We start from the raw sequence: 15601 nt of genomic DNA on the forward strand, positions 1-15601 counted from the left end.
GCTGCATGAGGTAATTAGGTGAGCCTGTGCCTCATCGGCCTCATCGTCAAGTTCTGTCTCCAATACCGTGCGTGCTAAGGCACATGACATCAGAGGAATAGGTTCCTCTTTGGTATTTAAGAAGAACTTGTTTGTTCATAGGGTTTTGAATGCGGTTCTTGGCTTCGTCAGACCATGTTCACTTCCTTCTACCTGAAGGACATTGCCCATCCTTGGACACTTTTTCCTTGGGTCTGGTGGTGGCTGCTCAGTAAGTTGTGTAATGAGTCTAGCTTGCTGCACTGTATTTTAACCCAGTGGACTGGGTGTTAGATACCCACCTACCTAACAACTCTGAGGCTTGCGTTGTCTTCCTTAGAACTCTAATTTCTAGGAAGAGTGATCAGGCATGCCAAATCTCCAGTTGGTTTAGGATTCTCATACCTCCTTCCAAGTGTGAGTCTATCGTAATGTTAAGACCGAAGGTTTGTTCCCCGTATGAACAAATGACAAATTTTTACTTAATTTGTATTTTTCATAGCTAACAAACTTGAGGTCCTAACAAAGACTGGCCACCTCTAGCCACCCTTGTTATGTCTCATCTTGGGTTGGAAGAAAGCTTGAATATGTCATGAGGTTCCAGCTGGTCTCTGACCTGCTTCCACCTCATCTGCGTGCCAGATGCCACAGATTCCTTGCATATAAGTTTTTGATTTTTAAACCGGTTTCCAGCTGGCACCAGAAGATTTATCCTAATGTTGACCTCAGGTTTCTTAGGTATAAAAAATACAAATTAATTGACAATTTATAATTTTCCTATAAAAGAGCACTATTGTGCCAGCTTTGTCTGTCTGTCCGCACTTTATTCTGTCCACACTTTTTCTGTCCGCCCTCAGATTTTAAAAACTACTGAAGCTAGAGGGCTGCAAATTGGTATGTTTATCATCCACCCTCCAGTCATCAAACATACTAAATTGCATTCCTCTAGCCTCAGTAGTTTTTATTTTATGTTAAGTTAAAGTTAGCCATAATCGTGCTTCTAGCAACAACATAGGATAGGCCACCACTGGGCGTTGGTTAAAGTTTCATGGCCCATGGCTCATACAGCATTATACCAAGACCACCAACCAATAGATCTATTTTCAGTGGCCTTAATTATACACTGTAGAAGCTTTACAGAAAACTTTATTACGCCAAAGAAACTTCGGTGCATTTTTTACTTGATTATATTTAAAACTTGCATTGGTTTAAGTTTTTTTTAAGATGTATAATGTTTTTTTTTTTTATTTTCAGTCATTTTCCTGAAGTACATATATGATTACAAGTGGTTCATAAGTTAGAATAGGTTTGATTGGTTTCATGGAATACTTTTGTGGTAGTTAGTGTAGCTAGGAATAGACTTGTAGAACAATACTTGTGAGGTGTTAACCGTCACAAAATCGATACTATTTCAAGCTTAAGTACAAATGGCTCTTGATAATTTGTCTCCATTATACTTTGGACTTGGTGGTAAACTTTTTTATATGCTTCATTGCCATAATCTGTAATTTTTTCATTAAGTTATATTTTTATTAAGAATGGAATACTTGTAGGTCTTGTGTCTATAACATTTGAAAGCATTGGTATGTGTGTTTCAGGTAGGTTATGTACAGGCCTTGTTCAATACAGGAGAGAGAACACAGGCTGATATATTTACATGTTTACATTCTAGGGTAGGGGATATTTCAAAATTTTGTTTATTAGTTTTTATTCCAGTATTATTAATAGAGGAGAAGTGCATTAATTGTTCAGTGATTTAACAATAGTATAATTGTACAAACCCTGCCATGAAAATAATGCGTTTTGCTTACCCTTCAACTTAAAAGTCGATATACTATGTACTCTCATAAGTCTCTTATCAAGCACTGTATTACCATGGCATCTCTGCATTTTTCAAGATATTTCTAGCATCAGAAAATTCCAAATTAAAAGTGTTACTTAATAGTTTTGTATAGTTGACAGTACGTAGTATTGTAGGTAAGTGATCTAAATATAAGTAAAATTTAAATAAGTAAAATGAAATTCAAGAGTGTTACTCTAAAGGCAGCTTAGCACTACTAACCATATTTTAGCTAAATAAATGTCATTATTCAAATTGAATTTATTACTTGAAGGGTAATTTGGTTCTGATTATGTAAAGGTAAATGACTCAGTAAGTAAACTCAAATTCAAAATGTTGCTTTAAATGGATTTTGGTATTGTTAGTTAGTTAGTTAGTTATAAATGATTTGTTTAACCAGACCTCTTTTGGTATTGTTAACAATATAGGTATCTTAGATCTATGGTTCAGTAAACTCATGGATATTTATGATATATTAATGAATAAGAAAAGGTTCTGTTCATCTTAGTGCCACAATGTTAGGTAGACTTTCTCGAAGGATTCAAATCATCTTGAGAACTAGTTAGTGTTTCAAGTAAATATTTTCAAGACTTATTTTATTGTAAAATGGAAATTCTTATCTTGGTGGACTTGTTAGTAATTAGGATACGGTAGTAGCTGTTTAATTAACAGCTATTAAGAAAGGCGTTTTTATGAAGGGATTGATTTTCTGTGAATGGTGTAAATTAGAGTTAGGCTATGTTAGGGTGAAGGAAGTTCAACAGCAAATCGGAAAGAGATACAGTCGACCTCCGGTATTTGCAGGGATGTGTACCTTTAAACCCCCCCCCAATAGCTCAAATCCCTGAATACTTAAAACCCCTCTAAAAATGCTTATAGTTGCCTATTTTGATAGTTCAGAACACCAAAAAAAACCTTTAAAAATGCTTATACAGTACCTGAATATTTTGATAGTCTTATCACAAAAAGTGCATTTAGTCGTGAAAATGATATGAAAATACAGTAATTTGTGAATATTTCTCAATGAAAAATACTGCGAATAGGCAAATTTTCTGCAAATAATATGTAAATATGTTCCACGTAGAAATCCACGAATAGGTGAAGCTGCGAATCCGGAACTGCGAATTGGCAGGGGTCCACTGTAAAGAGAATTGGTATGAAGCCATATTAGTAGCCATGTAAAGTACAGTACAGATCATATGGGCATCAGTGAAATTTCGATAGTTATCAAGAGTGAGATTTCAGTGAAAGAGTGTTGCCTTGACTTGGAAAGCCATTTTGGTCAATGTTTATAGTAACAGTTTTTATTAAGGACATATTTTAGATGCTTGTGGGTTTACATAATTCTTTTTTATTAAGTGGAATTTATAGGTTTGTAAATTTTAGAGTTCCAGTGCTACAGTATCTTTTGTTTTGTAGTATACCATGTTTCTTATAATTTCCATTAAATTTCAGTAATATATGAGCAAGTCAAGATTCAGTTAACTGTAATTGTTAATTTAACTTTAAAATTTGTATAATGGGTAAATTATGTACTGTAATAGCAAATTGTAAATTTTTTTTGATGTTCAAGGACTTCTGTATTTCAACCTGATGCTCAGTTTTCACAAAGTCTTTTAACTTTATTTACCTTTGAATTACTGTAACTGGGGTCATTGCTAGCTATGTTCATTTTACAATAGAACAAGAATAAGTTCAATTTAAACTATCATGGCATCAGAAATGATTCCATAATATATGGTACATTTTGTCACTCCTTGGTTATACTGTATAACCAATGTTATCTAGGTTTGGCTAAATCTTTAGCAATCTGAAGCAGTGCCAATGTTTTGCAATGTTGTTTAGCCATAGAAACAGGGTTGATAAATTTTTTGAATTAGGAAGAATAATCTAGAAACTGCTTCTGCCCCTAGAACTCTCTTGCCGCAGATTTTCTTTGTGAACTTGAAGATACTAATTAAGAGGCATATCTTCAGTCTCCTGCACAGGCTTTAGTATATGAATTGCACACACACACACACACACACACACACACACACACACACACACACACACACACACTCTCTCTCTCTCTCTCTCTCTCTCTCTCTCTCTCTCTCTCTCTCTCTCTCTCTAAGAAGATGCTGCTGTATGTGAATAAGTCTTAACCTAAGCCATAAGAACAAACCTTTCAGGCTAGCTATGAGAATTATGAAAGTTAACTCAGTAGTCTGGTTAAGCTATTTGATAATAATAGTAATAATTTTTCTTTGACCCTGTACACGTTACGCACCCAAACATCCTTCAAATGAACTCACTTTGAACCATCCTTTATTATTATGTATTTCTGAAGCAGCCTTGTGAAGTTTTGTATGCATCTCTGAAGCGCCATTTTGCACTCCGTGCACTGTTGGAGCCTTCCTGTACACATGTACACGCTTAGAAGCATCAGTACTTACTTGGCACACTTTGCTGAAGGAATCGTAGACACTACATGCTTTTCTAGGTCCTCCCCTTTTGATACTGTACACCAGGTGCTTTTGCTGTTGATTCCCCTCATAGGAACAAAGTACTTTGCTCTTACCATTTTCACTCTTGACTTGTTGAGTTGGTCCATAATCACAGATATTTGGTTTTTAAGTTGTTAGGATATGACATTATGATAATTTTTTCGTGTGAAATTTTGTTTGACCAAAGATTTAGTGAATTCTCAAGGTTTTTGTTTAAAATTTTTAGCATTTGATGTTTTGTGCCATGATTTAAGCTTAGAATTTCATGTGATCGTAATTTTTGCGAGGGAGGATTTTTTATTTTAGAATGGAGGACTAAGTGAGAATTAGAGTAGTCATAAAACATTAAATCTATAAACCTGGGAAGTTTAAAGAAAATTAGACATTAATTGCTTATCAATGAGTAACATAAGTTGAAGTACAGAAGTCCTCATATATGTAAATTGGAAAGAATTGAAATAAAGGACTCCTTTGCTGTCCCCTGAGGAGGGAGTGCCCTTGGCTGGAGGTATTACAACCAAATATCAGCTTCCAAGCTGACTCAAAGAGCTGTTTTTTAAGATGACAGCTGGTTGCCAAATGGGGAAAGCTTACGTACTTCCCTTGTGCTTTCCCAGATGTGTCCCAGTCTATTCTATCACTGCCGAAGAATGTTTGATGATTCAAATGTAAAAGGTAGTCCTAGGAGGGTATGGTAAGATTACCGCTGAAACAAGCCTTAGCTTATGTCCACTCTTATGACTGCATTCGTAGTACATAAGCAAATGCTTGCTTGATATGTTGTGTCCAGTGATCTGGTGTAGTGACACCTCGTAGAATTTTCAAGGCCAGAATTCATATCAAACAGGAAGTGTAATGACTAAAACTTAGTTCATTTTCTCTATGTATAACATGTAAGACAATCTATAAGTTTTATACGTACTGTCATTCTTTTTTGTTTTCTTTTAGATGTCGTGTGAGATTTTCTCTAACATCTTATTACAGAACTTGAGTCGTATGTTGTTTTATAGAAAATGAGAAACTTTAAGCAGGAGCCAAATGATTATAATGTTTATATTGCCAAAGCGGTGTTCTTTTTGTACTATACAATAATTAGGTTTGTAACCGATAAAAATTCTTGTCTTAGATCTTTGTGAACAAGTTTACTTCTAAATTGTTTTTGATAGGGTTATTTGATCTGAATTAAGAAATATTAAAATATCTAGGACTGGATTAATTTCACAACGGAGAATTGACTAAAATTACCTAGTACAGTAATGGTACATGTAAAATTACTGTTATGAGTGACTTCAGTCTTTGATTATTTTCAAAGAAAAATGATCATTTCAGGGAGTTTTTTTATTCTGAATTGTCACATTTTCCTTTTAATTTATTTATTAGGTTTTGTTCTTTAAAGTACTGTTTCCTGGACGAGTTCATGTTATTTAATATTATGAAAAATTCTAACTTATTGAGCATCATTCACTGATATAAGATTTTGCTGATGTTGGATTTGATCAGCTGTTACATGCTGCTTTTTTTTTTTTTTTTTTTTTCAGCAGCTTACATGAAACTTGTATCACAAAATTATCAATAAAAACTGAATATGATTTATGTCAAACCAGATGTCATAAAACTTATAAATTAATTGTATCAGAACATTTAAAAAGTAACAAGTTATCCATTTAGCCGAGAAACGACAATATCTTTATTTATATTTTGGACACATGCCATCATTTCAAAAGAGGATACCAGCTTGGGGCTTAAACACCTTCTCATCACAGGCTGACATTTCATTTGTGCACTTGACATAAAGAAGGGATAAATGGCCATGTTTTTAGAGGATGTGCAAGAAACCTTACAAATTTATAGCATTGTCAGTAATTATGGTAGATAGAAGCATTGTCAGTAATTATGGTAGATAGAAGCATTGTCAGTAATTATGGTAGATAGAAGCATTGTCAGTAATTATGGTAGATAGAAATGGATGTTTATACTGGAAGAATTTTGATGAATTGGCTTGTCTTAGAATGGAGAAAAAAAACATATGACACGTTTACAAAGGTACTGTGCAATAATGAAGAACTTTGTTGTGTTTGATGGGTTATTGTACGGTAAAATACACCATACAGAAAGGCATGTTGGGAGTTTTGTGGTTCTGCAAAATATCAGGACTAATGAATGTAAGATCTGATTCTTAGAATGATTGTTAGTTAACACAAGGACTGATTCTTAGAAAAAAGGTTTTCCCTGTCGATGAAAACCCTAGTCTCATCCTTAGGGTACCTTGCTAATTGGAGGTTTAAATTATATGAAATAATTGGTAAGAAAACATGTTCATATACAGGTAATATCCCTAACCTTTGGTATCTTGTTTTGACAGGGTCCAAGATGTAGGTTATGGATTTCCTTAGTTTTGATATTAATATGCAATTTACTTTTCAAGATGTCTGTAGATTTGCAAAGTTTTAGTGAGATTGAAGTTTATAATACATACATGGAATGTCTTTAAATTCTAGTGAAGTGTTCTTAGTTTAGGATTGAAGATGCCATTTTCATGGTGGTGGTTTGGACTTTACTCAGGTCCTTGCGTGTGGTGCTTCAGAATGAGCGAAATTTAAAGAATAAAGTCTGAAATTAATGTGTGTTAATGGCAGTTTTGCCGTAGGAAGCTGTGGTGAGGGGTTGTGATCACTGTTGTGCTTTCTAAACATGATATTAATTTTGGTGTACAGAAGTATTGCTCATGCCCATTTTGTAATTCTAAAGGTAGATCTTATAATGGAATTTTTCATTCAGGAGTGAATTCAAGTGATGAGTCTTCATAATGGTCGAGTTTTGGACCAAAACAAAGTTTGGTTTGTAACAGTGGAGTGTGGTATGGAAAGAATTAGTTTGTGACAATGGTGTTTGTCATTTGGAAAGTTTTTGTTTTTGACAGTCTGGTACTCAGATGAAATTTGGTGACAATGGATTTGATATTAAGATATCAGGTAGTAGTGGGTTTGGAATTAAAAAGTCACTGTCGGTGTTCATGTTGTATGCTGTTCTTTATGACTATCTGGGTCACAAGTAATGATTTGGGATTGTCATGTTACTGATCAATGTTAAAATTCAACATTTTTTGTCTTCAGTTCACAGTTTGAAATACACCAGTTGGTGTTCAAATGATGTGTTGGATTCAGAAAGTTTGTTTTTGGTCCAGTGGGATTTAGAATGTATTTGTTCTTGGCTTTATTTTGAATTAGAAATTATGCTTATCTATGATACTTTTGCATTTCATGGATCTATTAGTTTGTGATACTTCTGACATTTCAGGAAGTTCTTTTTACAATATTTTGTGTTTAGAAAGTTCATTTTGAGACATTTGAATTCAAGAAGTTTGTTATTATATAATAGTTTACTTTTAGAAACTTGAATTGTAATGTTTAGACACTGAGGAAATTTGTTTCTTCATGATACCTTTCCTTCAAAAATTTTGTTTATATACAGCATCTGCATTCTGGCAGTGTGTTGGTTTGTGATAGTTTTGTGGCTTATATAGTATGTTAGTTATGACTGCTTTTCCCTTCAGGAAGTCTGTTGGTGTGTGACAGTTTTTCCAACGGAATGTCTGGTAGCTTTAGTGCTTTTGCATCCAAGATGTCTGAATTTGTTAGTTTGGCCTGGAAAGTCTGTCTGTTTAAGGTATGTATCTGCTAGAATGTTGGTAACCTTGTTATTTTATTTTTGCGTAGGAATTCTGTTTGTGGTTGTGTGTTTTGTATAAAAATAGAATTTTTTTATTGTTTTGTCTAGAAAGTATTGTGGCTTGGGTGGGAGATTTTTCTCAAAGTGTGTTGTTCAGGAGTTCTCTTGCCCAGAAAGTGTCAATAGGGGAGAGAGCTTTCTGGGAAGTGTGCATATTCAGGAGAAGTTCTTTGCTGGAAAGTGTTTTTTTTTTTTTTTGCTTTGTTTTTACTAGGAAGGATGTTAATTTGGGATGGGTGTTAGTACAGAAAGCCTGTTAATTTAATGGCTCATTTTTCCCCTGGAAATTCTGATTGTTTTGGGAATCTTTTGGATGGGCAGTGTTCCACCCATGAAGTGAGTTTTTTTTTTTTTTTTTTTTTTTTTTTTTTTACTTGAAGTGCGTTTGTGAGTTTTGCTTAAAAAGATTGTTACTTTAAGAGAGTGTTTTGCCCAGAAATTGGAGATTGGGAGAGTATATGGGACCTAAAAAGTATGCAAGTTTGGGAGAGTCTACCTAAAGTTTGTCAGTTTGGGAGAGTTTTATATTGAAAAAGTTTCAGTTGGGAGAGTTTTATACCTGAAAAGTGTCAGTGTAGGAAAGTTTTGTGACCAAATAGTGGGTTATTTTGGGGGAGTTTTGTACCCAAACAGTTGATCAGTTTAGGAGAATTTTAACTTAAACAGTGTATAATTTTTGGAGTTTTGTACCTAAAAACAGGTGTTGGGAAAGTTTTATACTCTACTCCGAAAGTGTGGCAGTTGGGAAAGTTTTGTAATAATATAAGTGTCACTGTGTGATAATTTCGTACTGACAGTGTTGGGTGTGATTTGTTTGTGACAAGTGTATTAGTTTTGGAGATTTTTGGACCAAAAAATTGTCAGTATGTTTTATACCCTAAATGTTTGTCAGTATGGGAGAATTATGTATACCAAAACTTTGGTTACTTTGAGTGTTGTTACCCAAAAAATGTTAGGTTGAGAGTTTTTTTACTTAAAAAATGTCTGTTTGGGAGAGTATTGTGGAATAAGTTTTGATCTGTGAGGGACCATAAAATGCAGAGAATGTTGGATTGTCTAGTGTGTGAAGATTGAAAGGTTGGTTTGGTTTTTAATAGTGGAAAAACTGGAATCATGAATATGAATATTGAAAATGCACATGATTGTCTAACTTATTTAGATAAGGATGGTTATTTGCACATAGAATTAATGGAAAGTTTAAAAAGGCTCATCAGGCAATGGGAATGCCTAAAAATATTTGGAATAATAGCAATTTTTCTGTGCATACAAAAATCAAAATTCATAAGGTAATGGTTAGGAGTATATTAATTATTGGGCATGAGTTATGCTACAGTACAGTACAGTGACTTCGGATAATAAATTTTTAGCTTTTGAAAACAAGGCTCTCAGAAGAATATTAGGAACTAATTGGACAGATAGGATATCAAATAACAGAATTAGAGAAGTAACGGGGGTGCATCCATTCGATGAGTATGTTAGGCTCTCACTGGAATTGGCTAGGCCATGCGTATAGAAGACGGACTAGTACGATACACCGGGAGGGGTTGCCTTTGATAGAAGAGGTAGAGGTAGGCCAAAGGAAACGTGGTTGAGGACGATGAGGTGGAAAGCGGGAGATGAGTGTTGGGAGATCTTGAGGAGTTAACCCAGGACAGAATGTGGTGGCGTGAGTTCATCAAGGCCCTATGCATCCCCGTGGGTGCCACAGGAAATGATTGATTTTGGGGGAGATTTGTACCCAAAGTGTCCTTTTGGAGAATTATGTTTTGAAAGTTTGTCAGTTTGGGTATTTTACCTGAAAAGTTTTATTTGGGAATAGTTGTATCCGACGTGGTTTGTTTTGGGGGAGTTGTTTTTACCAAAAAAGTCAGTTTGGGTGAGTGTTGTACCAAAAGTGTGTCAGTTTGGGAGAATTTTTTACCCAGAAAGTGTGTCAGTTTGGGAGAATTTTACCAAAAGGTCTGCCAGTTCGGGAAAGTTTTATATCTAAAAATTCTGTCAGTTTGGGAGAGTTCTGTACCAAAAGTGTATCTGTTTGGGAGAGTTTTGTACCAAAAGTATGTCAATTTGGAAATTATGTACCAAAAGTACAGTATATCAGTTTGGGAGATTTTTGTACCCTAAAAGTTGTGTGAGGTTGGAAGCGTTTTGTACCAAAAAAGTGTGTTTGGGCTTGATGGCTGGAGTGTCAGTTATTTAAAGTTTTTAAATGTAGGGTATTGTTCTTGAAGAAATTATATGAAATGTCAAGAATATATCCAAAATTATGACCAGAGAACATGCATAAAGTTGTAAGAATCCAGTATCTTTTTGAAGGCAAGTCCTGAAGTATGATTTTCCAGTTGAAAGTAGCAAGTTTGCCTTTTAGTTTTTTCTTGTTGGTTTGATTGTAGCAACTGTATTCTTTTCCCACTGGTCAGGATGAGAATATTCCTGCTTTGGTGAGCTTATCGAAAGTCATTTTAATTTGTAGACCTACTCTAGCGAGCATGTTCAGTGTAAAACAATCGTTATAGTTCTTTATATGTTTATAGTCTTGCATGTACTGTGCAGTTTAAGAAAAAAATTCATAAACTTGTAAAAACTGGAATTGAAAGCATTATCAAGATAAATCTTCAAATTCCAAAACATCTGAAGATGTTCCAGTCATGTGCTGAACATTCTCCTTAATTACTTGGCAATGGGATGACTTTGTAAGGCAGTATCTCACAAAACATAAAGTGGCCAGGTGGTCCACGTGTAAGGTGAAGGTTGACGTTAGTCCGACCTGCTGGGGGAGGAAGAACGGGTTAGGAGGATATTAGCTTTGCACGTCTCTGACCATTTACCAGACTCAATCACTTACATTAAAATAATGGTGTCAGGCCTTGAGATGATTTATTCGGCATTTGAGTCACTTGTCTGCTTGTTGGGAGACTATGTTATATTAACAAAGGCAATTAATTATACCAAGACACAGAGACTGAGGGATAACTTGTGGTTCACTGAATTTTTTTTCAGTGTATTTTTGAGTTCCTTTTAAATCTTAAGAAACATTGCTTACAAATTGCTTACATAAATTAAAGTTCATGTGCATAGAATCTGGGAATGATAAGTTTGTAAGAGGTGTAAAAGAAATGAGCAGGTAAAAGTGACTGCTACTTTATTACAGATCCAGGCAGTTTATATAGCGGCAGACTGGCGTCGAGCCGTGAAAGACAATGAGATTGTGTGTGACCTGAGGTCAATAACAATTAATAATATACAGCGAGCAAGTACAGTTTACAATATAAAAACAGACAGAATTCCAACGTGGATATAATCTTGATGCCTGTGAATAAAGAAACACAAGATACACAATTGATAATAGGTGATCAAATACATATATAGTTTAACTGATTGAAATCGGTGACCTGGCACGTTAGGTGCGACTAATTGTATGGCGAAGAAACTGGGAAGTCACCATAGAAAACTTGCTCAGCGGAGACTTAGCGAATGACACGATAACTCTGCTGACGGCTCTGTAGGTGACGTTACAAATACTCCCCCCCCCCCAAGACGTGGGACGCGTCTGAGCAATCTGCATATCTGCTGGGGTGCCGCTGTTTGCGGGGGCCTGGCTGTGGCAGGGGGTGCGCTGCAGTGACGTCTGTGTCCTCCTCCAGGAGGGCGGGCTTTAACCAGTCTATTGAAACCCAGTCGTTCCTCCCGGGGAGTGCTAGCAGGAACGCCTTGCTGTTCCGCTCCAGCACGCGGAAGGGGCCCCTGTAGGGTCTGGTCAGTGGCGGGCAGACGGCGTCATCCCTGACAAAGATGTGGGTGGTGGATGGTAGCCCTGGCAGTGTGAAAGTGGTCGACCTGTCAGTGTACGGGCGCTTGCAGGGGGCGAACCTGCCGACCACATCATGGAGCCTCTGCAGTGATGGATTGTGGCGATCTTCCGTCACGAGTTCGCCCAGGACTACAAGCGACTCGCCGTAGGTCTTTTCAGCTGCGGAAGGGGTGCCGTCGGCTCTGGGGGCGCTTCTTAAGCCGAGGAGGACCCACGGAAGCTGAAATTTCCAATTCTGGGCGGTGCAGCGGGCCATGAGGGATGCCTTCAGGGACCTGTGGAACCGCTCGACCAGGCCGTTGGCCGCCAGGTTGTATGCTGTGGTGGTGTGGTGTGTGGTCCCCAGCAGCTGAGCCAGGGCGGACCATAATTTGGACAGGAAGGCGGGGCCCCTCTCAGTTGTGATGTGGTCTGGGACGCCGAAGCGGCTGACCCAACTGGAAAGCAGGGCCTCGGCACACGCGCTGGCGGTGGCTTCTTGCATCGGTGTGGCTTCGGGCCACCTCGTAGATCGATCTACCACCGTCAGGAGATATCTGGACCCGCCTGATGGGGGGAGGGGGCCGACGACATCGATATGTATGTGGCCGAAACGCTGCTCAGGCTGCGGGAACTCGCCTATTCCGGACTGTGTGACGTCCCACCTTGCTGGTTTGGCACTACAGGCACTGTTTCACCCAGGAAGTGGCATCTTTCTGCACTCCATGCCAGACGAACTTCTTTGACAGCAGCTTGGCCGTTGTCCTGCTGGAGGGATGTGAGAGGCCGTGAACGATGTCGATCACCTGGCGGCAGCGGGAGGCTGGGACCAAGAGGCGGGGCTGACCAGTACTGATGTCGCAGAGGAGGCTTGGGCCCCCGGGGGCGAGGGGCACGTCCCTCCACTTAAGGGACGTGACAGCGGTGCGGTAGGCTGGACTTTCTGGATCTGCGACCTGTTCCCTGGCGAGGTCTTCGTAGTTTACCCTAAGCTGCACTGCGTTCATCTCGCTTCTCGAGAGGGCGTCTGCTACAGGATTTTTCTTGCCGGGGAGGTACCTGACGGAGCAGGTGAATTCGGCGATGGCTGAGAGGTGTCGCTGCTGCCTGGAAGACCATGCGTCCCCCTGCTTGGTGAAGGCGTGAACCAATGGCTGGTGGTCCATGAAGATTGTGAAGGGTGTCCCTTTCAGGAGGAACTTGAAGTGCCAGACTGCATGGTACATTGCGCAGAGTTCCTTGTCGAAGGTGCTGTAGCGGGTCTCTGCGGGGTTGAACTTCTTGCTGAAGAAGGCGATGGGCTGGGGGGCGCCATTGATGACCTGCTCCAGGACAGCACCACAGGCGACGTTGCTGGCGTCCGTTGTCAGCTGGAGGGGGGCTCTGAGGTCATGGTGTGCCAAGGCAGTTGCCTCGGCGAGGGCGGCCTTTGTCAGGGAGAAGGCCCGCTGCTGGCTGGGTCCCCACGACAGGGACTTCGGTTGGCCTTTGAGCACTTCCGTCAGGGGGCCGTGGTGTGCGCGATCCCGGGGATGAACCGCCTGTAGAAATTCACCATCCCGAGGAACTGGACGGCCTTGACGGAGGTGGGGGTGGGGAACCTGGTGACGGCTGCGACCTTGGATGTGAGTGGGCGGATGCCTGCCGGGGATATCTCATGGCCCAGGAAGTCAGCTTTCTGGACGCCGAAGGTGCACTTGTCGAAACGCACGACGAGGCCGTTCGCCTGGAGGTGCTGCAGGACTGCCCGGATGTGATTTTGGTGTTCACTTTGAGACCTGGAAAATATGTGGATGTCATCAACGTAGCAGACACAGAACTTCAGGTCCCAGGGGATGCTGTACATGAGCCGCTGGAAGGTCGCCCCGGCGTTCCTCAATCCGAAGGTGGAGAAGGCGAACACGTAGGACCCGAACGGTGTGATGATGGCGGTCTTTGGTATATCCTCTGGTGCGACAGGTACCTGAAAATATGATTTTAGAAGGTCTAATTTAGTGAATATTTTGGCTCCGTGAAAGGAGGCCATGAGGTCCTGCATGTTCGGCAAGGGGTAGTGGTCGGGCTCCGTTGCGATGTTGAGACGCCTGTAGTCGCTGCAGGGTCTCCAGGAGCCGTCAGGTTTCTGCACCATGTGGAGGGGGGAGGCCTTTTTGCAGATTCCCATTCGCTCCATCTCTGCGAATGCATTTTTGGCCTCCTGAAGGCGCCGTGGGGGAAGCCTCCGGAACTTCGCATGTGTAGGGGGCCCTTAGTCGTCGTTGTGTGATGGTAGATGCCATGTTTGGCTGGGGCCCCGGGGACTTGGTGGAGCTTGGGCTTGAATACCTCAGGAAACTCCGTTAGCAGCTGTGCATACTGGTGGGGGGTGACGGAGCAGATGGCGGGTGCCTTGGGTCCCATTGCTAACGGGAGGGACCGGCAGGTGTCTGTGTCAAGGAGGCGTTTACGCCCGATGTCGACTGCCAGCCCGAAGTGTGCGAGGAAGTCAGCCCCCAGGAGCGGGGTCCCTACGTCCGCGACGACAAAGTCCCAGGAATAACTCTGGCCAAGGATGGAGATCGACAGGGGCCTGGTGCCGTAGGAGAGTATAGGGGATCCATTGGCGGCCGTCAGGGAGGCGGTCGGATCCGGTTTCTGCTTGCGGCCCTCCTTGGATGCTGGGAAGATCGATCTAAAGGCCCCTGTGTCGACCAGCATCATCCTGCCGGAGACGGTGTCGCGAACGTAGAAGCCTATTGATTCTGGGCCCCTGGGTTTTTCGGTTGCCATGGTGGTCTGTCCTGTGGGTTTTTCGGTTGCCATGGCAGTCTGTCCTGTTGGCCGCCGCCAACCCCGTTTTTTGAACGGGCAAAAGAGCAGGGCGGCAGGCAGTTCCAGGCGTCTTTGCCAAACTGCTTGTGATAGTGGCACAGGCCCGGGGAATTCCACTTGTTGTAGGGCGGTGGTCGTTTCCTGGCGATGACGCTGACACTCTGTTCTGCGTCTTCCTGCTGAATGGAGCTGACCGATTGTGTGGGCGCTGTTAGCTGCTGCGTAGCTTTTACACAGTCTGTTAGGCGCTGCACCATTTGGATGAGGACGTCGAGGGGCATGGTGTAGGGGTGAGGAATCTGGGTGCGGACCTCCGGGAGGAGTTGGCGAAGGTAGATCTCTCGCGACAGGCTTATTTCTTGCTGTTTTTTGCTGCCGTCGAAGTCTGGGAGTGAGAGGAGGTCCTCGATCATGCTCCATGCATCTACCGCGTTGAGATCATGCCGCGGGTTGACGGCGAGGTCGATGGCGCGGGCGGCCCGCTCGGCAATTGGTAGGGAACACGTCTCGAGGAGGGCCTTCTTCACGATGTGGTATGTGAGGGGGTGTGCACTGGACACCCACGAGATAAGCTTTCTATATACCTCCTCCAAAAGGGTGTTAAGCACTGTGTCGGCCTGCAGGATTTCGTCTGTTAGGTCTGCTACTCTGAAGTGGCTCTCAACATGTACTGCCATGTTGTTGGGTTCCCCTGGGTGAACGGTGGCAACTTTATGGACAGGGCGGCCCGTGACTGTGTTGCCGGGCCCGGGATTGTTCGGGGCGCGGGCATGGGTGTGGAGGAGCGTGAGAGCCTCAGCGTGGGTGAGATGGGAGGAAGGTAGGCCTCCAAGTCCGCGAGGTTCGCGGTTAACTGAACGAGGGAGGGGATGTCTGCGTCCATGCTCGCTCTTTGCCCTCTTACTGGAGTGGGGTACTCGCATC

General features: G+C 41.3%; 1 protein-coding gene across 1 annotated transcript; it reads right to left on the bottom strand.

The window, feature by feature from the left end:
* Nucleotides 1-577: 577 nt before the first annotated feature.
* Nucleotides 578-12143, bottom strand: LOC136832924 (uncharacterized). Its single transcript, XM_067094583.1, has 2 exons — nucleotides 11616-12143; nucleotides 578-751 (listed from the first exon to the last, which is right to left on the bottom strand). Exons 1-2 carry the CDS (start codon nucleotides 12141-12143, stop codon nucleotides 578-580), a joined length of 702 nt encoding a protein of 233 aa, XP_066950684.1.
* Nucleotides 12144-15601: the final 3458 nt, after the last annotated feature.

The sequence above is a fragment of the Macrobrachium rosenbergii genome, chromosome 50 (assembly GCF_040412425.1).
Source record: "Macrobrachium rosenbergii isolate ZJJX-2024 chromosome 50, ASM4041242v1, whole genome shotgun sequence".
Lineage (NCBI taxonomy): Eukaryota > Metazoa > Arthropoda > Malacostraca > Decapoda > Palaemonidae > Macrobrachium > Macrobrachium rosenbergii.

Coding starts and splice junctions, on each gene's coding strand:
- LOC136832924 (XM_067094583.1), bottom strand. CDS start 12,143: ATGGCCCGCTGCACCGCCCAGAATTGGAAATTTCAGCTTCCGTGGGTC. Junction 752..11,615: donor ATTGCTCAGACGCGTCCCAC/GTCTTGGGGGGG, acceptor TTTATACCTAAG/AAACCTGAGGTCAACATTAG.